Source organism: Schistocerca cancellata, chromosome 4, assembly GCF_023864275.1.
Source record: "Schistocerca cancellata isolate TAMUIC-IGC-003103 chromosome 4, iqSchCanc2.1, whole genome shotgun sequence".
NCBI classification, from domain to species: Eukaryota; Metazoa; Arthropoda; class Insecta; order Orthoptera; family Acrididae; genus Schistocerca; species Schistocerca cancellata.
In genome coordinates this window covers 78,522,759-78,550,496 of record NC_064629.1, presented here as the reverse complement: position 1 = coordinate 78,550,496, position 27,738 = coordinate 78,522,759, and the positions used below count along the sequence as shown (strand labels likewise).

The 27,738-nt window shown below is 42.1% G+C and overlaps 1 protein-coding gene and 1 non-coding gene across 4 annotated transcripts in view; both read left to right on the top strand.

Moving 5' to 3' along the window:
• The window catches only part of LOC126185099 (uncharacterized), a 232,359-nt gene that overhangs the window by 112,761 nt on the left and 91,860 nt on the right, over nt 1-27,738 (top strand). For 2 of the 3 annotated variants that reach the window (XM_049927911.1, XM_049927910.1), the window contains exons 11-12: nt 18,287-18,500; nt 23,314-23,388. In XM_049927911.1, coding sequence (XP_049783868.1) covers nt 18,287-18,500; nt 23,314-23,388 — 289 coding nt within the window. The remainder of the gene's footprint in view (nt 1-18,286; nt 18,501-23,313; nt 23,389-27,738) is intronic. The other variant, XM_049927912.1, reaches the window with a different exon arrangement.
• Trnas-uga (transfer RNA serine (anticodon UGA)) lies at nt 24,501-24,575 on the top strand. Its single transcript has one exon. It is a non-coding gene; the product is annotated as a tRNA-Ser (tRNA).

Sequence of the window (27,738 nt, the reverse complement as noted above, 5' to 3'; positions counted from 1 at the left end):
TTTTGTACATGCCCAACACATTCAAGCTTTTCTATCAGAGTGTCCTCATATGGTCTGTCATTAACAATTGTAGTGTGTCCTTTACAGTAGCCTACATACCTCACACCATGACTGACCTCTGATCTTCTAAAATGTTTAGAACTCCTTTCGTTTCCATGTTTCCACTTGGGCCATCAAAGTTCTTTACACAAACTTGGGTGGCAATAAATTTACTTGAACAACCCTGGCAGTGCTTTGTTAGACATTCATAATCTAGTATCTTACTAGTTTCAATAAATGTGGCAGGCACAACCCCATTCAGAGAAGTATGACTTCTCTTCTGCCAAGATCCATCAAATGCTGCTACAATGTCTGTATTCTCAGGCAAGGCTATGCTTCTTCTCTTGCTCTTTTCGTTGAATGTTCACTCACACCACATAAAGCATTATGTTTCAATTTATTGTATCTGTCAAATCTCGGTGGAGGTGGAGGCAAATCCATCACTGCACAAAAAGTCTGGGTAGCTTTCCTTCCCCTTCCAATACATCGCATTGCATAAGCAAGCTGAATATTTACATTGTAAAGTCGACTATCAGTTACTGGTGATGTCATAGTATCGCTGTGCATCTTACACGAGTTACAGGCAATCACTAACTGACTTGAAAGACCCTTCCTTGCTGAAATGTCCTCAGAAATGTCAATACTATCTTTACAATTGCAGTACTTACATTTCACAACACTCTTCAAAAGTCTTGACAGCATATTTAGGTTCACAATAACATTTCCGTTGTTATTGCTGCTCACAATACTACTAGGCATGTTCTTATTACATTCAGAAAGCAAAAGTTTACGTCTAGAAGCACTGCCTATAGACACAGTTTCTGCGGGCGACTTTTGAAGCAACTGCTGTATATTATTAGGTTGTGTTTGGAACTCGTTGCTGCAAAACTTTCGTTTGGGGCTAAATATCTTTACCCTCGGCATTTTTTGCAAAGGACGCATACACACAGAAACAAAACAACACACAATAACTACAAAACCACACGCGTATGAAATTCCGAAATCATATATTCTCAGATCTTTGTTTACATTTGAATCATAGCCTTCTAGATATGCCTGTACTTTGGTTTCGGGAGTCAGTGCCTTCTAGAATACACCTGTGTTAACAGTCCATAACTATTGATGAAAAAAAAAAACGGAACAACAAAATAATGCATCAAATATTCTGATGCACTTCCAACTGACAGATGGGCATGGCCCCTGTGCAACATTACGTAAAGAAAACATATTTGAGTGCCCAGAGATAAGAGAAACTTCTTTTGTGGGTTATTCTTAATCATTTATTACATATCTTAAAGACTATGAGAAGGAAAGTTGCTACTCACCATATAACGGAGATGCTGAGTCACAGATAGGCACAACAAAAAGACTCTCACAGTTAAAGCTTTAGGCCATTAAGGCCTTCATCAACAACACACACACACGACTGCAGCCTCAGGCAACTGAAACCACACTGCGAGCAGCAGCACCAGTGCATGATGGGAGTGGCGGCTGGGTGGGGGTAAGGAGGAGGCTGGAGTGGGGAGGGGGGGGGCAGTATGGTGGGGATGGCGGACAGTGAAGTGCTGCAGGTTTGACGGAGGGCCAGAGGGCAAGGGAGAGGTGGGGAAGGGGAGGGGTGTCATGGTGGAATGATGGCTGCGTAGTGCTGGAATGGGAACAGGAAAGGAGCTGGTTGGGTAAGGGCAGTGATTGTCACTGTCCTCACCCATCCAGACTCTTCCCTGTTCCCATTCCAGTACTACACAGCTGTCCTTCCACCACCACACCCAGTCTTTTTATTTCTCTCCTTTTCCGCTACTTCCCCTTCCCCACCTCTCCACCTCTCCCATGCCCTCTGTCAAACGGTGCTTGCAGTGTGGTTTCAGTTGCCTGAGACTGCAGTCGGGCGCGCGCGCGCGTGTGTGTGTGTGTGTGTGTGTGTGTGGTGTTGTTGTTGTTGTTGTTGTTGTTGTTGTTGTTGAAGGCTGTAGTGGACAAAGGCTTTAATTGTGAGAGTCTTTTTTTTGTGCCTATCTGCAAGTCAGCATCTCCGCCATATGGTGAGTAGCAACTTTCCTTCTCATAATATTGTTACACTCCATCTTGGATTTTCCATTCTTTGGTATCTTAAAGACTGAGTTATCTGTGTGCTCAAGGACTGTATTGTTGGTAATTTTATTCAACCTATGACAGACTGGTATTTCGAAGAGAGCTACATTCACTCCATAAGAAGACCCACTGTATTAAGACTTCCTTAAAAAAATCATAATCACAAAATATAAAAACAATCAAAACTGGTTTCCGCCACTTTCAGATTCTATATACATTGAATCTGAAATGGCCAATGAATAGCCATTATCAGTTATGATTATTGTATTATGGATTTGTGTATAAAATTTTAAAAATATGTAAAACTGAAGTATGTATTAAGTGTTGATAATGTAGTTCATCACTGAGTTTACATGCACTGTAGATCCTCAGAATCCACTATTTATTTAGCCTCATCTACTAATTATCTAACTAAATCTGAATGTAATTAACATATTCACTTGAATAGAGATTTTCACAAAGAACCCAAGTTGTTGTCATTGTCTTCAGCCAGAAGACTGGTTTGATGCAACTGTACATGCTAGTCTATGCTATGTAACTATCTACAATCTACACCTCTGCTTCTGTGCTGCCAATATTCACACAGAGAGAAAGGGGGTGGGGGACGGGTGGGAGGGGGGGCGAGAGAGAGAGAGAGAGAGAGAGAGAGAGAGAGAGAGAGAGAGAGAGAAGGGGGGGGGGGGGAGAGAGAGAGAAGAGAGAGAGAGTGAGTGTGTGTTCAAAAAGTGGTTCATCCAAAAGCTAGTGAAGTTCTGCGTCTTTCAATGACACAGTACCTCTACTGTTTGATGAGTTGTTATCTTAACTCCTAAATTATTTCAATGTCACTATTTGTGTTTTGGGCACGGATGGATTGTTGAATCATATTCATAAGATGCCTGTTTTGATCCAGGCAGTCTAAATGGTTAAATAATTCGTTTTAAGTGATCTGAACGCTCTTTGAAGAAATTATTTTGTCCTGATGAGTGCATTGTTATCCTGGAAAATCCCATCACTTGTGAAGCTACGTGGAATTTGTGAAAGGTTACCCATGGTCATTTAGGAGACGGAAAATTGTTCAGTCATTGCTTATTTCACAAGCATGTTTGTACTTGATATGTGTAGTCATGATATTTGCACCTGACAAGAGTGCTTATTTGTCCCCTATTAACTGCTTAAAAAGTTTGTTCAGTAAGTATCCCATTGGTACACAATCTCTTGTACCTACATTCATTTTCTCCAACAGTAAGATAAATTAACACGCAACCATTGAATCTTCCATAAATTTGACATTTAAAAAAGAAATAAATTGTAAGTAGTAAGAGAATTTGTAAATACAGTCTTAAGACATAAAAAATGACACACCACAAATGAATCATCCAAATGGGATGGAAATCAGTAGATTTGATGTAGTTGTACAGAGACACAAATTTCAGAAAAACTGAATGATTTATTCAAGAAAAATAATTTCCCAATTGAGCAAGTCAATAATGCAGTAGTCCACCTCTGGCCCTTATGCAAGCATTTATTCAGATTGGCACTGATTGACACAGTTGTGGGATGTCCTACCGAGGGATATCGTGCCAAATTCTGTCCAATTGGCACATTAGATCATCAAAATTCCGAGCTAGTTGGAGGGCCCTCCCTATAATGCTCCATTGGGGAGAGGTCTGGTGACCTTGCTGGTCAAGGTGGGGTTTGGTAAGCACGAAGACAAGTAGTGGAAACACTCGCTGTGTGCAGGGGGGGGGGGGGGGCCTTTAGCTTGCTGAAATTTAAGCCCAGAATGGCTTGCCATGAAGGGCAACAAAACAGGGTACAGAATATCGGCGACCTAACACTGTGCTGTAAGGGTGCCGCAGATGACAGCCAAAGGGGTCCTGCTATGAAATGAAATGGCACTCTAGACCGTCACTCCTGACTGTTGGGCCATATGGTGGGTGACAGTCTCGTTGGTACCCACTGCTGTCTGCAATGTCGCCAGACATGTCTTTCCTGGACATTGGGACTCATCACTGAAGACAATTCTACACTAGTCAACGAGATTCCAGGCCAGAGACATATCTGGAGGTGCCTCGGACAGGTGCGGGTTACTAACCTGACTGTCACCTGCCATACGGCCTGACAACTAGCAGCAATGGTCTGGGGTGCCATTTCTTTTTATAGCAGGACCCCTATGGTTGTCATCTGTGGCACCATTACAGCCACGGTAGAACATCAATGATATTCTGCACCCCATTTTGTTGCTCTTTGTGGCAAGCTATCTCGGGCCTACATTTTAGAAAGATATTGCCAACCCGCACGCAACAAGAGTTTCTACTCCTTATCTTCATGCTTTCCAAATACTGCCTTGGCCAGAAAGGTCACTGGTTCTTTCCCCAAATGAGAATGCTTGGAGAATTATGGGCTGGGCCCTCCAACCAGACTCGGGATTTTGATGGTATGATGTACCAGTTGGGCAGAATTTGCCACGATATCCCTCAGGAGGACATCCAACAATGCCACCAATCAGCACCAAGCCGAATAACTGCTTGCATAAAGACTATAGATGGATGAGCTAGTTTAACCTGAGCGTTAAAACTGCTCAAAATAACTGGTTTCTGAAATAACCAATTTTTGGTTTTCATTCTTATGGTTTCCTGTAATAAATGTAGCAATCAAACAAAGATTGAAAAATGTTGACTCTCTCAGTTTCAAAGTAAATAGAATCAAAATATTAAATACCCAAATAAAAGAAAACTTCGTCCATTCACCATTCACTGCTTTGCTCAAGAAGTGAAAGTGGTTGAATACTACAAAAAATCACAAGTATTCTCCTACTGATTCTAATTTTATGAAACTCTGCTCTAAACTCATGAACTCGTGTTGTAATTGGGGATCATACCACTATTTGGTCATTACGGATATGCGAATGGAAGGTTAGTTCGTATAGAAACATTAAATGTAGGCAGGTGGATGAACATACACACCATCATAAAGATATACATCACAAGGAAAAAGATGAAAAAAGTTTGTCATTGCAAATGTGTTTTACTGTCAATTGCAACAACACACAATACTACGTTACTAACTATGTGCACTTCATGCCATCAGGGGTCTCCCCAAGAATCCACATTAATGTGATGTGACACTAGATGGCAGTCCTTTCCAGGAGAACAAAGCACGAAGAAAGACAACAGTGTGAGTTGAGCATACATCCAGGATGGATGTACCCAACTTGTACAGCACTCTTACATGGAGATTGCAGTTCGCCAGGGAAGGAATGTGCAACAATGCTACGAGCAGCTTGTGGAAGCTGTAGAAAATACTGCTCTACTGTACCGAATGGTTGCTTAGTGGGTAGATGCATCCGGGCAGGGAGAGTTGCGGTGGCCAACATGCACCACTCTGGGCAGCCTGTTCACGTACGTACGGACTGTTCTCGCACCCAGATCACCCTGTGCTCGGAGAACAACAGACAGTGGATGCTGCAGGAATTACAGCAACATACTGTTATTGAGAAGACGACAGAATTTTACGTGACGAGCTACACACGTGTTAAGTTGCTGCAAAATGGCTGCCTCGTGCACTGAGTGAAATGGAAAAGTGGACACGTTACAAAACTTGACGTGTGCATCGAGCGCGTTATGAGGAGGGAGGGAGACAATATGCTTGCAAGAATCGTCACCGTAGATGAATTGTGGGCCAGGCCATATGAGCCAGAACTGAAATGCCAGTTTGTGGAGTGGCGTCATCCGGGTTCACCAAACAGTTAATGTTTATCGTAGCCGATGGCATTAGATGAGTGATTTTGTGCTATTTTTGTCCCACATGGGCAAACTGTTAATGCTTTGTACTACTTTGGCACTTTCCTGTAACAACATCTAAAAGAAGCTAATCGGGAGAAACGTCTCGGACGTCTACACGGTGCATTAATTTTTCAGGAAAACATGAAAGCCCATATGGCAGAGTGTGTGAGGAATTTGCTCATGTAATGGGGATGGGAAATACTCGTATTTATGGCTTATCACCTTGTGATTATAACGTCGTACCAAAATTGAAAGAGCCACTGTATGAAAAACACTTTGGAACATGTGAAGACATTGCCACAGCAGTCACGTGTGAGATCCTACAATTTGCTAGTTCTGAGGCCGCAGGTATTCATTATCTTCCACAGCATTGGCAGTGTGTGATGTATTCGTCGGAAGACTATTTCGAGGGACTCTTAAGATGTCGTAAGATGTCACAGGTCCGCATTCCTGCCCTGTAGTATTGTGTACAGATGCAGTTGACAGTAAAGCACATTTTAAATGACAAAATATGCTTCGTCTTTTTTCTTGTACTATATCTTTATGGCAGTGTGTGTATGTTCATCCGTATCCTTATAAGTAATGTTTACATATGAACTAATCTTCCATTTGCATATTTCGGAATTTTTTAATTCGTTGCCATTTTCGAGACAAAAAATAGTAACCGTGACATTTTCAGTGACCCTCGTACTTCCAGACTAGGTTGGTGCCATTCTGCAATACAACGGATATCTGACGATGACAGGGAGAAACTGCTGTGTAGACCAGATGGGGGCAAGTCTTGCACATTGCATGTGCACTCGTACCTTGCCACAACCCAGACCAACAGGTACATTATTGTTTCAGCACTTCTGTAGCAGTGTTTATGCCATCTTTTTGTTGCTCATTTTTTGTTGCTTGGCTGAGGCCTAAGACGAGTGTGGAGAGGGAAGTGTTGAGCAGTACCGTGGGAATGTATACTGCATACGTTGGCTTTTTATGAACATCTGCCATTTTTCAACTGCAATTTGTGTGACTCTATCAGTACTTTGAATCAAACTGACTTCAGAATTGGATGAATATTCAACAGTAGCATACACTATGTGATCAACAGTATCTGGACTTCCCCAAAAACATATGTTTTTCATATTAGGTGCATTGTGCTGCCACTTCCTGTCAGGTACTCCATATCAGTGACTTCAGTTGTCATTAGACATCACGAGAGAGCAGAATGGGGCACTCCACGGAACTCACGGTCTTTGAACGTGGTCAGGTGATTGGGTGTCATGTGTGTCATACGTCTGTACACGAGATTTCCATGCTCCTTAACATCCCTATCTCCACTGTTTCTGATGCCCTAGTGAAGCAGAAACGTGAAGGGACACCTACAGTACAAAATAGAGATGGGCAAAACTGTTCTTTTCAGAGATCGGATCAGAAGTGTTCACTCCCTGAAATGAACTAGCTCTTTTTCATGACTCACCACTCATTCACAATAGAAAATAAATGGAAGGCACATTGCCCTTTAAACTTGGTTTATTCCAGTACTATACCTGTATTTTGATCTTATTTGATCCTATTTTGAAGTAACACAGATAATGAGTAAGAATTTTGTATTGTTTATTAAAATTTCCATGATATGACCAAAGTTTTTGATTATTGATTTATTTTGCACTATCGTGGTTTTTACTTTTTAGCCATTATCATGGTCAAAGGCGAAATAGTCATAAAATATCTGACATGTCTGAATGATTGTAATATTGTGACAACAATCATTCAGACATGTCAGATATGTAATAAATATTTCACCTTTGCATGTGATAATGGCTACAAAGCTAAAACAGCATGCTGATAACGGCACTTTTGAGTGCCCCGCAAAACAAACCTCTACATCTAAATAGTGATAGTGTGAAATGAAGTAATAATGAAACTTAATCAAATTGTTGCATTTTCATTCATAAAGTACAGTATGACTGCAGTCCGCAATGAAGGAAAAAATCACTGATAGGTTTATATTACATCCTGAGTCACTTTGAAATAGAAAAGTTATACATTTCATCTGGTGGAAAAAATAAAAATATTACAATAAAATTCTAAGTATTTTTATCAGGTAGGGAAAATTTGAAACTAAGACTGATTCATATTATGTAAACAAACTTTAATTGCATAAAAAGTAACATACAAAAACTGTAATATATTTTAGTATGCATAGTCGACACAAACAGTGAGTATATGTTATAGGAAAAACTAATCAATGTTCTGGTTTATAAATAAAATTTGTTCAGTTTTACTCGAAGTGAGTCTGTTCCTTCTGTCGTTGCATATTTGTCCTGCTTTTGAGAAGATACGCTCACAGGGAACTGATGTAGCCTTCCGAAGACGCCTAAAATCGCAAAATCCGTACTGCAATAAGAAAAAAATATATAAATTTGACTGTAAGACCAAAGTGCTGCATATAGCCTTACGCAGAATAAAACGAGGAAAATATTGGTGTATCACATTTTGCGATGCGTTTATCGATTCGCTCGTAATTAAAGCGTAAATTCGAGTGTCCATAATAAAAAAATCCTACAGTAAGAGGAGTCGTCAGGAACCTAATCTTACCAGTTTAAACAAATAAAAATAAAATAAAAACAAATGATGTATACATAACATAATTATGTAATATACATACCAGTATTACTACGAAGAATAATATCCAGTAGAGAATACTCCGATGCAGAGGCGCTGAGTCAAGCAGGTAGAGCCGTGAGCTGTATTACTGCGTGAGCTAAGACTGCAGAGCCCAGAGTGACACCTGAGTTTCTTTGCTCAACGCTCTGACTAGAGCCGAGAACGGTGGGGTGAGCGTTGAGCGGGCGAGTTCCGAGGGTGGGGGGAGCGGTGAACGGTCACCAGTCACCCGCTCTGAGACAAATCGTCCGTTCTCTTGCAAGCAGGTTGTTGCAAGTAGTTCTTATGTTCTCCGCTAGGAGGCTCTCTGTCCTGTTGCTCGCATCAACTGCCCAGAGGGCAGGACGTGCGACTGAAATGACTGCCGACGGAGTGCGATGCTAATTAAGGTGTGCCAGACACTCCATGCGGCAGAGGAAGCACAGAGACGGCACGGCATATGTGAAACACGAAATCAAATGGGGCACTGCACAATGCAGGCAGCCAAGGCAGAAGCAGGGCAGAGGCTGGCGCTGGCTGTGTTGTGTGGCATGCAGTGTGCTCTCACCAGCAGAGGCCCTGCTGATCTGCTCCGACTCTCTCTCTCTCTCTCTCTCTCTCTCTCTCTCTCTCTCTCTCTGCTGTGGGAAACGTATGGAGTTGCCGTTCTTTTTTTCTGAATCACTGATTGTTCACTCCTTTGAAAGATTCAACTTTATGAATCAGTTCAGGAGCAGATCCCACATCTCTAGTACAAAAGCGTACAGGCCAACTTCATCTGTTGACTGACAGAGACTGCCGACAGTTGAAGAGGGTCATAATGTGTAATAGGCAGACATCAATCCAGACTATCTTACAGGATTCCAAACAGCATCAGGATCCACTGCAAGTACAATGACAGTTAGGCAGGAGTTGAGAAAACTTGGATTTCACGGTTGAACGGCTACTCGTACGCCACACACCGCACTGGTAAATGCCAAACGACGCCTCACTTGGTGTAAGGAGCGTAAACATTGTATGCTTGACCAGTGGAAAAACATTGTGTGGAATGACGAATCGTGGTACACAAGGTGACGATTCGAAGGTAGGGTGTGGGTATGCCTGGTGAAGAACATTATCTGCCAGTGTGTGTAGTGCCAACAGTAAAATTTGGAGGTGGTGGTGTTACGGTGTGGTCATGTTTTTCATGGAGGGGGCTTGCACCCCTTGTTGTTTTGTGTAGCACTATCACAGCACAGACCTACATTGATGCTTTAAGCGCCTTCTTGCTTCCCACTGTTGACGAGCAATTTGGGGATGGCGATCGCATCTTTCAATACGATCAAGCACCTGTTCATAATGTAGGGCCTGTGGCAGAGTGGTTATATGACAATAACATCCCTGTAATGGACTGTCCTGCACAGATTCCAGACCTGAATCCTATAGAACACCTTTTGTATGTTTTGGGACACAGACTTCATGCCAGGCCTCACCAACCGGCATCGATACCTCTCCTCAGTGCAGCAGTGGGTGAAGAATGGGCTGCCATTCCCCAAGAAACTTTCCAGCACCTGATTGAACGTGTGCGTGTGAGAGTGGAAACCGTCATCAAGGCGAAGGGTGGGTCATCACCATATTGAATTCCAGCATTACCAATGGAGGGCACCATGAGCTTGTAAGTCATTTTCAGCCAGGTGTCCCCCTGCAGGCCCAGAGGTTAGAATAGGCCCGAGGTATTCCTGCCTGTCATAAGAGGCGACTAAAAGGAGTCTCATACCATTCGGCCTTTATATGGTGGTCCCCTGTAGGGTTTGACCTCCATTTTTCAAAATTTTACCAAAGAGCGAGCCAATTGGGAAAGGATGCCTTACATGGTGCATTGTGTCCATCGTGCATTGAGATCTTTAGCCCGCTTTCTCGTCGTGGCATTGCAGTCCCGCTTATCCTCCATCGCTTAAGTGCATATTCCTCCATCCATTATGCAGTGTCGTTTCATGCACCAACAATGACCATGGAATTCTTTGCACCTCATATCCTGCACGGTAGACAGTCCATTGTGGTGGGGCCCCCATGTACGCTGTTGACTGTAGCCTCCTGACAACACAGGGATCGCTCTGCTGATGCCTGCACTGTGAACTCCCCACGTATGCCAAGAAGTAGATGCCCGTCACCCTGGGGCATCCGGACTCCCGGCAATGGCCATCCTGCCAGGTGACCTTTGCTACGGCTGGGTGGCACCCTTGGGGAGGGCTCCCAGTCGGAGTGGGTGACATCAGGGTGTATGACGTGCGAGGAAGGGTACCACATCATCATTTGCTGGTGATCAAACGCCAGCAGTCTCTAAGTGTTCCAAGTCTCAGTACAATGCAAGGAAGTATGATACTAAATCATTCCCCTCTCTGGGCACACCATGGGAGGAACGCCATACTAAGGATGGCAGCGAACCTTATTCGCCCCGGTACCTTGTACGTACGAGAGTTGATGGGGACTCCTTTGTCTGGATAAAGCCTCAGTTTTTTGTAGAGCATTTAGAGGACAAGTTTGGGCAGTATCATCACGCCTCATAACAGCTTAAATATGGTCCGGGGTTTTATATTCCACAGGGACCTTCTTTTGCAGTCTGACCATGAGCTGCGCGTGAACTTACAGGGACTAAGAGTTCATTTCATCAGGCGCATCCGTCGGGGTTCGAGGGATAATCAGGTTGCCACCGATGCCTTCATCTTGGCCTTCGAGGGTGACACATTACCCGAGAAGGTCAAGGTGATGATCTACTGCCATGATGTCAAGCCATATGTCCCTCCCGCGATGGGCTGATTTAAGTGCTGGAAGTTCGGCCATATGTCTTCCCACTGTACTTCCAGCATCACATGTCGAGATTTTTGACGTCAATCCCATCCCAATACTCCATGTGTCCCACCTCCCATCTGTGTCAACTGTGGAAAGCATCATTCCCCTTGCTCACCAGACTGCAGGATTTTACAGCAACAAAGGAAAATCATGGAATACAAGACCCTGGAGCAACTGACCTACACTGAGGCCAAGAGGAAATTTGAGCACCTACATCCTATGGCTATGACGTCCTCTTATGCTGCCCCTCTGAGAAAAGTTGTAGCCCCATTAGTTCTGCGAATTCCACTCAGCTCACAGAGCCGGAAGACTACACTTGCCCCCTTGATGGTGGGGACACTTCCCTTCACGTTGCTCCTGCACCACCTACCTTGGGAACACTGTATTCCCAACTATCTTCTCAGCTGGAGAAGTGTAAGTCTTCCTCAGCTCCTCTCGCTAGGAAGGGGTTCCTTGGGTCACTCCCTTCCCAGCTTTCTGCTAGTGTGAAAGATGACGCCCGCTAGTGGCTGAATTGGCCAAAAGCAGCTGGTCCTAGGGCTTTGTGGTCATCCTCAGTCCCGGAGACTTAATCAGTGAAGCCCTCCCAGCCAGAGAAACCCAAGGATCAGTGAGAGCAATCCAGAAAGATGACCTGAAGACCAAGGGAAATGCGTTGGCACCCACACCACCGCTGCCTACATGCTATGCGTCTGAGGAAGAGATGAAGAATCTGGCATCCGCTGAGGACCTAGATCTCACCAGACCCTCAGATACAATGGATATAGCCTGTTCAGGAAATAAGTTTGGCAGCAGGTGACCCTGAGGCGTAGACTGCCTCATTAAGTGTTTCATGCCTTCCCAGTCTTACGATCCCGTCATCCTCCAGTGGAAATGCGGTGTTTTTTTCCACCACATGGCTGAGTTATGGCAACTGTTAAGCTGTACACCTGTTTTCAGCATTGCCCTCCAGGAAAACTGGTTCCTGGTAATGCGGACCCCTGCCCTTCGTGGCCACAGGGGATATTACAAGAACCATAACGAATATAATAGTGTGTCAGGTGGAGTTTGCGTTTATGTCCTGAACTCGGTATGTAGTGAACCTGTGCCCCTTCAAACTCCTCTTGGAGCTGTGGCTGTCAGGGTAGGGACGATGCAGGAAATAACTGTCTGCAACACAATCTCCCTCCAGATGGTGCGGTACTCCTGAACGTATTGGCTGCAATGACTGATCAACTTCCTAAACCCTTCCTACTTTTGGGAGATTTTGAAACCCATAACCCCTTGTGGGGTAACAGCATGCATAGTGACTGTGGCAGATATGTTGAAACTTTACTGTCCCAACTCGACCAATGCCTCATAAATACTGGGGCTGTCACACATTTCAGTGTAGCTCATGGTAGTTACTAAGCCATTGATTTATCAGTTTGCAGCCCAGGACTTCTGGCATCATGCCTGTGGACACCCACCCAAATTTTCTTTAAACAAGGCAGACTGGGTAGCCTTCACCTCTGCTGTCACTGTTGAATCTCCCCCAAATGGTGCCATCGGTGATATGATTGAGCAGGTCACTACAACAATCGCTTCTGCAGTGGAAAACACAGTCACCTGTTCCCTATGGTGTCCCCGGCAAAAGACAATCCATTGGTGGTTGCCAGAAGTCGCTGAGGCAATTAAGAGTGTCGGTGAGCTCTACAGTGACATAAACGGCACTCTTCCTGAGAGCACCTAATAGCCATTAAGCAGCTCAGTGCTGTGTTTGCCTGCTTATAAAAGATGGAAACAGGAGTGTCGGAGAGGTACGTGTCGACCATTGGGTGCCATACGTCACCTTCTGAAGTGTCGACGAAGATCCGACATCTTTTTGGGTACTAGACTCCAACAGGTGTCCCTAGCATTAACGTCAATGGCATGCTCTCTACCAACACAGATGCATTTGCCAAGCACTTTGTTGATCACTATGCTAGAGCCTCTGTGTCGGAGAACTGCCACCCAGCCTTTCGCACCCTCAAAAATGCGGATGGAACAGAAAGTCCTCTCGTTCACTACATGCTGCAGTGAACCGTATAACACCCCATTTACAGAGTGGGAGTTCCTCAGTGTCCTTGCACATTGCCCCGACACAGCTCCTGGGCCTGATTGCATCCACAGCCAGATAATTAAACATCTCTCATCTGACTACAAGCGACATCTTCTTGTCATCTTCACCCTGCTCTGGTGCGATGGCTTCTTTCTATCGCAGTGGCGGGAGAGCACCATCATTCCCATGCTCAAACCCAGTAAAAACCTACTTGATGTGGAAAGCTCTCGGCCCATCAGCCTCACCAATGTTCTTTGTAAGCTGCTGAAACATATGGTATGTCGGCGGTTGGGTTGGGTCCTGGAGTCATGTAGCTTGCTGGCTCCATGTCAGGGTGGCTTCCGCCAGGGTTGCTCTACCACTGATAATCTTGTGTCCATTGAGTCTGCCATCCGAAGAGCCTTTTCCAGACAGCAACACCCGATTCCTGTCTTTTTTTGACTTACGTAAAGCATATGACACAACTTGGCGACATCATATCCTTGCCACATTGTATGAGTGGGGTGTTTGGGGACCACTCCCGGTTTTTATCCAAAACCTCCTATTGCTCCGTACTTTCCATGTCCAAGTTGGTGACTCCCATAGTTCCATCCATACCCAGGAGAAAGGAATCCCCGCAGGGCTCTGTATTGAGTGTGTCTCTATTTTTAGTGGCCATTAACAGTCTAGCAGCAGCTGTTGGGTCCCTCCGTCTCACCTTTTCTGTATGCAGACGACTTCTGCATTTCGTACTGCTGCTCCAGTACTGTTGTTGCTGAGCGGCACCTCCAGGGAGCGATCCACAAGGCGCAGTCATGGGATCTAGCCCACGGCTTCCAGTTTTCAGCTGGAAAGTTGTGTGTGTCATGCACTTCTGTTGGCATCGTACTGTTCATCCGGAACCTGCACTTTACCGTAATGATGATCCACTCACTGTAGTGGAGACATATCAATTCCTAGGACTGCTTTTCGACTGTCGATTGACTTGGGTCCCTCATCTTCGTCATCTTAAGCATAAGTGCTGGCAGCACTTGCCCTCCATTGCCTGAGCAATACCGATTGGGGTGCAGATCGCTGTACGCTGCTGCAGTTCTACAGAGCTCTTGTCCAATCCCGAACTGACTATGGGAGTGTGGTTTATGGCTCGGCAGCACCTTCAGCATTGCATTAACTCGACCCTGTGCACCACTGTGGGGTTCAGTTATCGACAGGTGCTTTTAGGACGAGTCCGGTGACCAGCATACTGGTGGAGGCTGGTGTCCCTCCACTGCAGCTTCGTCTGGACCTTTTGCATGGTCCTAAGGACTTCATTAACCCCACCACCCTCCGCTGTCACTTCCTCTCAATTCTCGACGTGTTCCGGGGCTCTGAAGTGGTTTACACCGATGGCTCAATGGCTGATGGTCATGTAGGCTTCACATATTTCTATGGAGAACATATTGAGCAGCACTGCTTGCCAGTTGGCTGCAGTGTCTTCACTGCAGAGGTGGTGGCCGTATCTCGTGCTCTTGAGTACATCCGCTCATGCCCTGACGAGTCATTTCTCCTGTGTACTGACTCATTGAGCAGCCTACAAGCTATCCCCAGTGCTACCCTCGCCACCCTCTGGTAGCGTCCGTTGAGGAGTCCAACTATACCCTGGAACAGTCCCAATGTTCTGTGGTGTTTGTGTGGACCCCAGGACATGTCGAAATCCCCGGCAACGATCTTGCTGACGGGCTGGCCAAACAGGTGATGCGGAAACCGCTTCTGGAGATAGGCATCTCCGAAGCTGACCTGCATTCTGTCTTACACCGCAGGGTTTTCTGGCTTTGGGAGACGGAATGGCAGAACAGCATGCACAACAAACTGCATGCCATTAAGGAGACTATGAGTGTGTGTAAGTCTTCCATGCAGGCCTCTGGCAGGGAATCAGTTCTCCTCTGCCGGCTCCGCATTGGCCATACGTGGCTAACGCACGGTTACCTAATCTGTTGCGAGGACCCACCTCAGTGTCGCTGTGGCTCCCAAATGACAGTCGTCCACCTCTTGCTGAACTGCCCACTTTTAGCCGCTCTGCGGCAGACTTTTAACTTTCCCAGCACTCTGCCTTGGGTGTTGGGCGACGATGCCTCCACAGCAGCTTTAGTTTTATGTTTTATCCCCGAGAGTGGGTTTTATACTTCTGTGTAGGTTTTAGCACGTCCTTTGTCCCTCTGTGTCCTCCACCCTATTACTTTTAGGGTGGTTGTTTTAATTTGTTGCAGACTGGCTGGCTTTCCGTTTTTATTCTCGTGGTTGGCCAGCCACTGTAATCTGCTTTCATGTCTTACTCTCTTCTGTTTCTAGCATCTCTCTGTTGTTTTCTTGTCCTCTTTTGTTCCTTTTAATGTTCGTCGCCTTCCCTTCGTTCTTGTGGCTTTTCCTTTCTTTCTGTTTTGTGTTATATGTCTTGTCTGTTTTATTCTCACACTTGTGGCATTGTTTTATTATGAACAAGGGACCGATGACCGCGTAGTTTGGTCCCTTCTCCCAGGCAATGAACTTGCTGACAGGCTGGCCAAACAGGCAGTGCAGAAACCACTCCTGGAGATGGGCATCTCTGAAACTGACCTGCATTCTGTGTTATGCCGCAAGGTTTTTCGACTTTGGGAGACGGAGTGGCATAACATTATGCACACCAAACTGTGTGTCATTAAGGAGATTGCAAATGTGCGGAAGTCTTCCCTGTGAGCTTCTCGCAGGGAATCAGTTGTCCTTTGTCGGCTCAGCATTGGCCGTGTGTGGCTCGCACACGGTTACCTCCTCCGTCGCGAGGACCCACCTCATTGTCGCTGTGGCTCCCAAATAAGTCATCCACCTCTTGCCAGAGTGCCCACTTTTAGCTGCTCTGCAGTGGACTTTTAACTTTCCCAGCACGCTACCTTCGGTGTTGGGTGACAGTGCCTTAACAGCAGCTTTAGTTTTAAGTTTTATTCGTGAGGGTGGGTTTTATCATTTGATACGAGTTTTAGCACATGCCCTTTGTCCCTCTGTGTCCTCTACCCTAAGACTTTTAGGATGGAAGTTTTCATGTGTTTCAGAGTGGCTGGCTTCTCCTTTTTTATTCTCATGGTCAGCCAGCCTTGGTAATTTGCTTTCTTGTTTTTAACCTCTTCTCCCTGTTTCTTGCGTCTCTCTCTGTGGTTTTCTTTTCCTGTTTTTGTCCATAGTAGTGTTGATTGTCCTTCTGTCGGTCTTCCTCTTGTTATTGTGCCATACGTCTTCTTTGTTTTCTTCTTTCCCTTGGGTAATTGTTCTACTGGGAACAGGGGGCTGATGACCTCGCAGTTTGGTCTCCCCCCCCCCCCCCCAACCCCTTAAACCAACCAATCAGCCAGGTGCCTGGATACTTGAGATCGCATAGTGTACATGTCTGTGGGAGGTGCAAAAGGTCTAAGTTGAGACCAATGGTGTACTTACGTGTTTCATGCAGCACTGTTGTCGTTGCACACCGCAAGATATGACGGGAATGATTGGGATGTGTCAGCTGCTGATCCTAGCCAATGTGAGAGCAGTGGGCAGACAGTGTGTTTGGAAACAAGATATATTGTAACATCTCACATCAGTATAGAAGTTAAATCCACCAAGTGTTCAGAAAAAAACAGTTATGTTCTCAAGTCCCATAGTAACCACAACCTCAAAAATCCCAACATATTTGGAAGAAATAGCTGTATATTTGTGAAAACAGAGATGTTAAGTCTCACAGCTGTTTCATTAGGATGATGACGATGATGACGATGATGACGATGACGATGATGATGATGATTATGATTATTATTATTATTATTATTATTATTATTATTAAAAATAGTGATATCACAGATGACTGGCTAACTATAGAAAAAAGGCAATGAAGATAAAAATTATTGTAAAAAATTCCTTTTTGTTTCTTTTATTCCTCCTCGTATTATCAAAATATAGACAATCAATAAATGGCATAAATTTAGAATAGGTGTAATGTTAACATTTTAGGCAAGTTCCTTAAGTCAATAAAAGTTTGTTATTTTGATTAGTCAGAATATGTAAAAAAACAAATTTATCTCAAAGAGCCTCTTTTTAAAGGGGGGGGGGGGGGGGTTGTCTTATGTTCAAGGTCATCTTACACTTGGGTAAATGCAGTATAATTGTGAAAACTGATTGCCACTCTAAATCAGTCTGTCATTCAATGGAATAAGTTTTATGAGGACAAAGTGTTGCATTTGAATTTAAAGTAATAGAAACATTGTAAATTTTGTCACTGAAAGAAGGAAAAACCAGAGGACAATGAAATACATCTTTTTGTATGTGACAAGAAAGCAATTAGTGATTGTGGCCAGTTATTTTAAAATAAAAAATATTTTTAATATTGAACTTGTTGTGACTTGGTCGTGTTAAAGGCAGGATGCCATTTCCTTCTTCTACCCTTAAAATTGACTTTACCTAGCCAGTTAAAGAAGGACCTGCAGTGTTACCTAGGCTCAATATCACAGTTCAGTTTCAAATTTTCCATATTAACAAATCATAGGCAATAGCTGACGTAGTATACCACAACACACAGGGTCTTTTTTAATCAAATGAGCACCTCCTCCATTTTCTCATAGCCTCCTACGACACTGCTGAAAATACTCATTTGAAGCACACTTTCAGTAACACACTATTTCAGTGCAATGGTCACACCCTCCATTTGCTCCATCCAGTCTCAGATTTGTTTGTCATCTCATATGATAGTACTGGAGCTAATAGATGGTGGCACACTAATTGAAAACTCGGACTTACTGACCAGTTAACATGATCCACTGACTAGATCTAGGATGCTGGCTGTGCATCCATTCCCAATCATCTCCCTGCTCTCTGTAATTAAGATAGTAACATGTGCTTATTACATTTCTAGGTTATGGTTATTATGGACGACCTGCTTTGGATCGTTATCATTATGAGGCATACTATAGTTATAAATATTATGAAAACCTCAGGAGAACAAACCCAGCTGCATATGCTGATTGGTATGCAAAGTATTATGGGGATCAGCAGCAGTATCAACAAGGTGTATACTCTGAAGACAGAGGCAGTGTTCATTCTGGTCGCAGCTCTGAAAATGATGACAGGTATATATGTATATCCTACCAGCAGCTTTGTGTTGTCTAAAATATGGTTTATATTCTTTGTAGAATGTAATCAAGAGCATTTTGTGATGTATCTTAACTTTAAATTGGTCACTCTCCCGCTGCATCATCCCCCCCCCTCCCCCCCCCCCCCAAAAAAAATCAAGATGTACATCAGTACTAATAAAATAAAGTTTTACCCAATTTAGTGGAAAAAATCTGTTAAGTACTAAAACCATGTGGTTGACCAGGACACGAACTCAGAAACTTGGCTTTTGTAGGCAATGCTCTTACCAGCTGCACAACCAGGCCTGGATAGCTTGGTCAGTTAGAACATCACCCACGAAAAGCAAGAGTCTGGGTTTCAGTTCTAAAAACTAAGAATAAGTAAAGATACCATCACGTGCTTGATATGTGAAAGTGTACAATGTTGTATTTCATACTGTGTGTTCAAAGAATAATGGGGATTTTTCCGTCTTTTCTGTTTTAAAAAATAATTTTATTTATTCTTCTACATCAATGTTATCCCCTTCAAATTCGTCCTCATTAGTTATTAGACTTTTATGCCAGCACTTCTTCTAATTCTCAAAACACTTATGGAACACTTATTTGTGGAATAGCTTTTAGCTCTCTCAGCAATGTGATTTTAATCTTTCCATGCTTGTAAAACAACAGCCCTTTATGGTTTTCATTATTCTTGGAAACGGAAGGAAGTCACGTGGGGCCATATGTGGTGAATATGGCTTCTGGGTCATCATTAAAGTATTGTTTTTGACCAGAAATTCAGAACAAGCAACAGAGTTCAAACAGGCATATTATCATGGTGCAAAACCTCTGAATTGCTTACGCACAGATCTGGATGGTATCCCTCCTCTGCCCTACTCCTGTGGATTTCTTCTCACAAACAGCATTGAACTTGTTAGCAGGACTTATTGATTTTTCAACCTTATGGCAGGAAGTCATGGTGCACTGTGCCATTAAAATTGAAGATCACAGTGAACATAACTTTCACTCTTGAGTCCAATTGCCAAGCTCTTTTGGTTTCGGAGGTGCATCCACTGGGATGACTGAGTTTTAATTTCATTTTCATATCCAAAAAAAACCATGTTCCATCTTGTTTGATTACACATTTCAGTAGTTGTGCATCATTGTTGACTTCATCTAGTGACTGCTGAGCAACCTGAATTTGTCACTGTTTTTGTTCAAAATTCAACAAATTTTTCTGTCGCACATTTTACACCCGAAGCATCGGGAAAAAAAAATTATGGTATGTGCCAGTTGGTATGCCAATATCATAAGTGACTTCTCTGATTGTGATTGTGCTGGAATGTCCAGGTTGTTCATCATTTTAAATGTCTCCAAAGCCTTATTCAAAAAGCTTATATACTCTTTAACTCTTATGTTACTCATAGCAGACTCGCCAAATGCAATATTTAACAGCTGTAAAACTTTGTTCCATTTTCTCCATAGAAAAATTTTATACAAATTCTCTGATCCATTTTTGTATGAAATAAGTAATTGCCAATGCTACCAAAATACAAGTAACCTTTTGGACAGTTGGCAATAGGCCAAGTATTCAATATTCCTGACATTGTGCAGATACTTTTCATTTATGTTTTACACACAACAACAAGTGAAATCGTGTGAATTGGACTAACGTAACATGTGAAGTTTGAAAATCCGTGTTATTTTTTGAACACGCCTCGTACATAATTTCCACAAAGAAATTTGTTAGGTGAAAACACAAATTTCCTATATTTTATTCCAAAAATCCTAAATCACTGTTATTCGTTTTTAGGCTGTTAGCTTGTGTCTGAAGTTACTCATGTATACTAGAAGTTTGTTATTGTGGTATGCATTAAGCAATTCTGAAATTATTTAGGGTATTTTAGTGCAATTGTTAACATATATTTTTGTTATACAACAGCAGCATGTGTGGCATCCTAATTTCTATTTTATGACATCCAATGATTGTTTCATAGGTTGTATGTCCTAATATTGCCAAGAAATAAATTAGTGTGTGTGTGTGTGTGTGTGTGTGTGTGTGTGTGTGAGAGAGAGAGAGAGAGAGATAGAGAGAGAGAGAGAGAGAGAGGGAGAGAGAGAGAGTAGCAGTGCAAGTAGTTTAACATGCATAAAAGTTACTGTTGTATATGTGTGAATAAATACCTCAAATATAAAATTTTACTTAAGTGTGACAGTTCACATGAGTGACAATACATTTGTTCATTTTGTTGCAATGCAGTAAGTAAATGTATAAGGTGTACAACTTTGCTTATGCCGTTTTTTCCCCCTATATTTGAGGCTTTAATGAAACAAATTGGTTACATATGTATCATTCAAAATATTTTCCATCGCTGGCCACTATTTTTTCCCATCTTTCGGGTAGTGTACGAATTCCGTGTCAAAAAAATTGTTCATCTTTTGAAGTGATCCATGAATCGATCCAATTTGTGACTTCTTCATGAGATTGGAAGTGTTGGTCAGCCAGGCCATGCGCCATTGATTTAAACAGGTGATAGTCAGAGGGAGCAATGTCTGGAGAATCTAGTGGGTGGGGTAGGACTTCCCATTTTAACTTTTCCAAGTACGTTTTGACCTTTTTTGCAACGTGGGGTCAAGCGTTGCCATGCTGCAAAATCACTTTATCGAGCCTCTCGCTGTATTGCGGCAGTTTGTCTTTTAATGCTCTGCTCAAACACATGAATTGCGTTCGATAGTGGGTACCTGTGATAGTTTCACTCAGTTTTAACACCTCGTAGTACACGATGCAGAGCTGGTCTCACCAAATGCAGAGCACGATTTTGGAGCTGTGAATATTCGGTTTGACCATCGATGTGGAAGCATGGACGGGATATCCCCATGATTTTTTGCGTTTAGTGTTGTCATAATGAACCCATTTGTCATCCCCGGTCACAATGTGATGCAGAAATCCCTTCCGTTTTTGCCTCTGTATCAACTGTTCACAAACACACAATCGCTGTTCAACGTCTCTTGGTTTCATCTCACACGGGACCCAAGTTCCTTCTTTCTGAATCATGACCGTAGCCTTGAGATATTTTGAATGGCATGTGTCACTCACGCTAATCGTGCCAATTCTTCTTGAGTATGACACAAGTCTTCACTCAGCAATGTCTCCAATTCTGCATCTTCAAAAACATTCTCTCTTCCACCACAATGCTGGTCTAAGACGTTAAAATCACCGTTCTTGAAGCATTGAAACCACTCTCAACATGTTCTTTCACTAATAGCGTCCTTACCATACGTACTTGAGAGCATTTGTTGAGACACAGCCGCTGTCTTCTTCATATTGAAACAAAACAGTAACACCTCCCGCAAATGATGAGAATTAGGCTTTTAAACTGAGATTTTCAATCAGGAACAACTTTATGATGCAGATACAAATCGACTAATGTTTGAATGAGGTTATGTTGACTAAGGTCCAAGCTAACTGCCTGACATCTGCGATCTGTTTCTTTCGACCACTACTTACCGTTGTCACCACCTATCGGTAAATGGCGGAAGCAGAGTTGTACACCTTGTACTTTTTTTGATGTGCTGAAGGAAATCATTAAGAAGTGTATGGCAGAAATTAGTTGGCTAATGAGGTGGGGGAGGGTGGAGGGAGGAAAACATTTTTCATTTTAGACTATACTCAATGATATTTGGTGCCTTGTAAGTGAGAGGTACCATTGGTGCTGTTTACAGTGTCAGAGTCTTGGGTATGACAAATAGAAAGCTCACAAGTAGATGTCACAGATACTATCATCTACTAAACACAAATGTGTCTATCTTTTCAGTCAAAATATTGTCTATAGTCAGTATCTGTCATACACTAAAACTGGTTTATATCGTGTGTGTTCATGCTGGGAAATTCGGTTCAGACAAGAACAATTTGTGGAACATAACAGTGAAAAACCAGAGCCTTATGTTTCATTGATTCCTGTACTGCATCAGAATGGTAATCAGTAGGTAAAAAAGATTTCAAAAAGTGTATCAGTTATCTTTATTTTAAGCAGACTATTTAATAGTTCAAAATCTGATAGTGGAAAAACATAGTCCAAGGTGAAAGTATCTGGCCCTACCACTTCCCTTTCTCCTTTATTCACCCTATTTCACATAAGTAACTCAGGTTGCTTTAGTTAGACTCATGCTAGTTCATTCAAACCAAAGGCAGATAGTAAAGCCATAAAATGCTGCACCCCTGTTCAAGAGGATACCGATTTGTTATCTAACTTGGTCATCGTGATTTGTTTTCTGTAACTTGATTAAACTGTTTCAGGAGAGTGCTGACTATGTTTCAATCTTAAGCTCACAGTTACCACCTTCTGGTAATTAGTGTAATATATTATGGAAGCTGTATTTGAATTAATGTTATAATATTTTGTATTTCTACTATTTGTTTATTTGTGTAAAAAGAAACTACAACTGATTTTTATTTCAAAAGTTCTATGACCAGGGTCTCAAGACCCAAGGATCCTGCACATTTTGGATAAATTAAAATTGTTAGATGATTTAGTATTGATTTTATGGGTACAAAATATTGTGAAGTACTTGTTACACAGTGCATCATGGTATCACAGATTTGATTAATGGATGTACTCTTTCTATAATGAAAAGCCTTTGCAAGTTAGTGTTGTAGTCCAGTCATAAGAATACACACATGGGTACCAGTTGTCCATTGCACTTATAGTTATTTCTTCAGCAGCAGATGATGACATGCTCATTTTATTGTCTTTAACATAAGATAATACTGTTGCTGATATATTGCTTTGCATTTACATTGCATTAATTGATGTAGACCATGCTCTTGCAGATACAGAACAGGACAGTATCATCATCATGATTACTACCGGTCATCATCTATTCTCTCTGACTATGGTGCTAGGAGGTGAGGTGAATTTTGAACTCATCAGTTTTTGATCTTCTGTAGCTGATGTATTTCCTATGTTGAGATGTTAATAGAGAAATCCATAGATGTCTTGTTGGTGTAATTTGTCGTATTCATTTGTTGCAAACCTGTATTTCACTAGCTGGTACATTTCATGTGTTTGGATATTCTTTGGATATTTGGAAACATTACATAAACTGTGAGTACAGTTTTAAGGAAACAGATTGTTATTCAGTTTAAGGCTAAAAGGACAACTAATCACTATAACATTCACTACTGCTTGATTATTTCTGTAGCTTCTAATCAATAAATTCTATCTTTAAGGCTAAGAGTGGTGGCATCGGCATTTTCCTTCTTTTGTGACTGTGAAAGACACATTGTGCTTTAGTCTCCTGTTGGTGGTTTATTTGTAATGTGAGTTGTAATAAGTATTTCCCAGAATTGTGGAATGCCTCCTCATAATTTTTCCATTGTTGGTTGTAATTAAGATACAGCTTGCTCGTTTGGTGTACTGTTGACAGAAGTGTTGGGAAATATGCTTATGGAATTAGTAAACTTCATAACTCATTTTGAAGTACATAATGATTTATGTACAATCTTATTAACTAAACTGTTTTTCCAGATATGTATTAATATTTCCATTGTAACAAGGGATAAGTTGTTTTGTGTTTTGATGTTACAGTTAATTGTATATATGATGAAAAGTCACTATCATAACATGTGACAGGTGCATTATTGCAAAAGAAATTGAATTATGTCTTAAAGATTACCCCCTATAACTGACACATAGCAATTAGAATTGAATATCACAAATATTAACTCCATTGACTTTTGTTTGTGGTGATGGTGTCTTTGGAATTAACTATTAAAAGTATTTCTCATTGTGATTTTGAAAGAAAAACTACTGTTGAATCACAGACACAGAATTTATCTTGGACATCTTGCAAAGTGAAACTTCCTGGCAGATTAAAACTGTGTGCCGGACCGAGACTCGAACTCGGGACCTTTGCCTTTCACAGGCAAGTGCTGTACCAACTGAGCTACCCAAGCACAACTCACACCCCATCCTCACAGCTTTACTTCCACCAGCTGTGAGGACGAGGCGTGAGTCGTGCTTGGGTAGCTCAGTTGGTAGAGCACTTGCCCGTGAAAGGCAAAGGTCCCGAGTTCGAGTCTCGGTCCGGCACACAGTTTTAATCTGCCACGAAGTTTCATATCAGCGCACACTCCGCTGCAGAGTGAAAATCTCAACTTGCAAAGTGTCTATGTAAATGGCAATTGTCCTCATATTTGTGAAGCTGTGCAAATATATTTCAAATACCCAAGATGTTAATAAGAATCAAATACGACAAGAAAACTGATTAAAGGATGAAATGGGTGAAATTTTTTTATTCATTTTCATGCTGAATTGCTCTTGTTTATATCCTGTAGGTCACCCACCTTTATATGTTTTGGTGCAATGTGATTTCTCTTTCCGCGAACATGGTGTGACATTATGAACAATCCTGTACAGGTCATGCTACAACAGAATGAAGTCAGTCAGTTCAGAGTGAAAGAGAGGGGGGGGGGGGGGGGGGGGGGGGGGGGGAGAGAGAGAGAGAGAGAGAGAGAGAGAGAGAGAGAGAGAGTGATTTTTCATCAAAAGCTGTCATAGCTGATATTCTTTGCCAATTCACTGTTAATGTATGTCTTTTTTTCTTTTTTAATGGAATTATGTGTGTGTTTCATCATCATGAGATGGCAATAAACAAAATTGACAAAATCCTAGGGAAGCATTGCAAGGAGGATTGTGTGTTATCACAGTAAGGCTTACCCTCAAAATTTTCAGAGTGAATGTCAAATAATAGTTAAAAAATTACACACTAAACACTGAATTACTTTGGCAGGAAAATTATAGAAATTTTAGGCTTAGGCAGAAGCATACCTACATTCATTCTTAGTACACACCATCTGCAGTAACAGTTGTCGATGCAGAGCTTGCTTATTGGCAAAAGTATTATCTTATTGACCTTCATGTGATCACTTAATTGTCATTTTAATGTTGTAACTTCTGTACGAGAGTACTAAAGAAAAATACAGTTGGCACCAGGCAAGTTTTGCTATACTGTGTGTTTATTTTATGTTACAAGAGCTCATCTTACATGAGAATTGTCGTCATTCCAGATAAGTCTCCATTTATGAAAATATCTGTTACATGGGGTAGGATCAGGACATCAGGAGCAGTAGTTGAAAACTTCAAAGTTTATGGGACATAGATAGTCACTAAAATATTATGACAGCTACTAGAATGTTATCACAGAACAACAAACAATCAAATTTGAATCTAGAAAGAATCGAAGTTCCTTTGTGAGCTGAGGTATGCACTATTCCATACTTCACATTTCAGCACTCCACATAAAAAGCAAGTGTCTGTTGATCTTTGGTCAAACCATTTCCTGTTTTCCAACTTGGTTGCAATACCATATCAGTGAGAGGAAGCAGTAAATGCAAACATAAGCACCACTCATGGATTACATCTGAGGCCCATTCGACTGGCCGACTGCTGCCTACGAGGGTCATTCCATGTCAGTTCAATCAGGGGCTCCAGCTCATAGTCTCAGATTTGACTGAAATTCAGTACACTAATTCTACGATGTGTGGAAAACTCGTGTAAAAAGGTATTAGTTACCCCTGCCAATTAGTTCCAGAATTATGACTTGTGAAAGAAGGTGGCGTGATCTGGAAATTGCAACCCACATCTGGCAATCTATCTTCAGACCCAACTTCAGGTCTTAATAACTTTTGAACTATTCCACATAGTCCAGTGAAATTTTTACAACCCAGTAACATCCATTTAGAAAACAAACTCCATGAATCAAAACACTAACTACATATTTCTGAGGGGAAAATAAAAAAAATCCAAAATGTGATCAAAAAAAGTAATACGTTAAAAGGTACATATTGTAGGTGCCATATATGCCAAATATAATTCACTCAAAAAGGGTGTAAATTTTTTGTGCTAAGCTTAATGTGGCCTAAACACACACAGAACTCATCATGCCCATATCAGTCACAAAAACTGAGTTACATGCGCACAAAAATACAAAAATTTGAAAAATTACCTGAAAAACATGGATTTTCGAAGTGTGGTAGCGCAAAAGGGTCAAGTGGTATCCAAGCCAAATTTCACACACTGTAGAACATAATGATATGTATCCCAAAATTTCAGCATGTTATTGCAAGACATTTGTGTACAATGGAAGTTGACAGATGTATTTGGTGATGTGGCCATTGTTCCACAACACAATTTTGTAAAAACACATCGTAAACTGTTCTGCCTCTTGTTATCCTCTCCCACAACTGTTTAATCACTAAGCAACAACATATAGACAGATTAACCACAACCTATCATTAATGTTTACTGCCTCTTAACTGCTAAAAATGTCAATTGTGCTTCGAACAGAAGTTCTCCCACACTTTAGCTACTGTACTCTGTACATTGAGTGGCAAATTGTTCTGTCTTCCTGACACTGTGGTAGGAACTGGAACTGTCATAAGAATATCTTCAAAAGGAATCCAACACCTGTCTGCCAAACGTGGCCAATGAAATGATCTTGCTGGTCCTGCCGGTGCCATGAAGTTCACAAATACATCACCTTCTGCTTCACAGCGCTCTGCAACACATCCTAAGTACCATTTGTCATCACAAACAGCAATAACATAGCAACCTGGGTGTATGTTGCTGCTTTTGCTTCTGAATCCTGAGTCAGACACACTGTGAAGACACATGTTGTGCATGGACCTATAGTTATAACCGGACAGTCTGCTCATCTGCACATTGTCAGAGTCCGCTGGAGAGAAGCGATGATGGCTCCTTGTGCCTGCAACAGTTTTAACGTGTTTTAGTCTGCTTTTTAACAACTCTTCAACTGATTTCACCTCATCTTTCGAAACCTAGAATGATTGTATGCCAGACATATTTTTCTGTACCCAGGTAAATAATTGAAGAGGTGTTAGAATGTGACCTTCCGTAGGGTGCTGCAGACTAGCTCATGATGCCATGTGCTTAATGGTAGCACCAATACCATCACATACATTTTTACCATGACTTGTTGCAAAAAAATTCCATTCTGCGTGAATCTGAAAATCATGGTAATTCATGCATAAATTTTTGAGATTTTTACAGTTTTTGTACTGACTAGCTGCCTATCACTGAAGTATTTCGCAAAATGTATGTGAGGCAGCTTGTTTTTCACATATGCCATGACAATGCGAATGTGGGCATGAACTGCAATGGCATCATGAATTAACCAGTCACTAAAAACGCACAGGTTCATGACAGACGCATCACCTGATTCACCTCTATAGTAA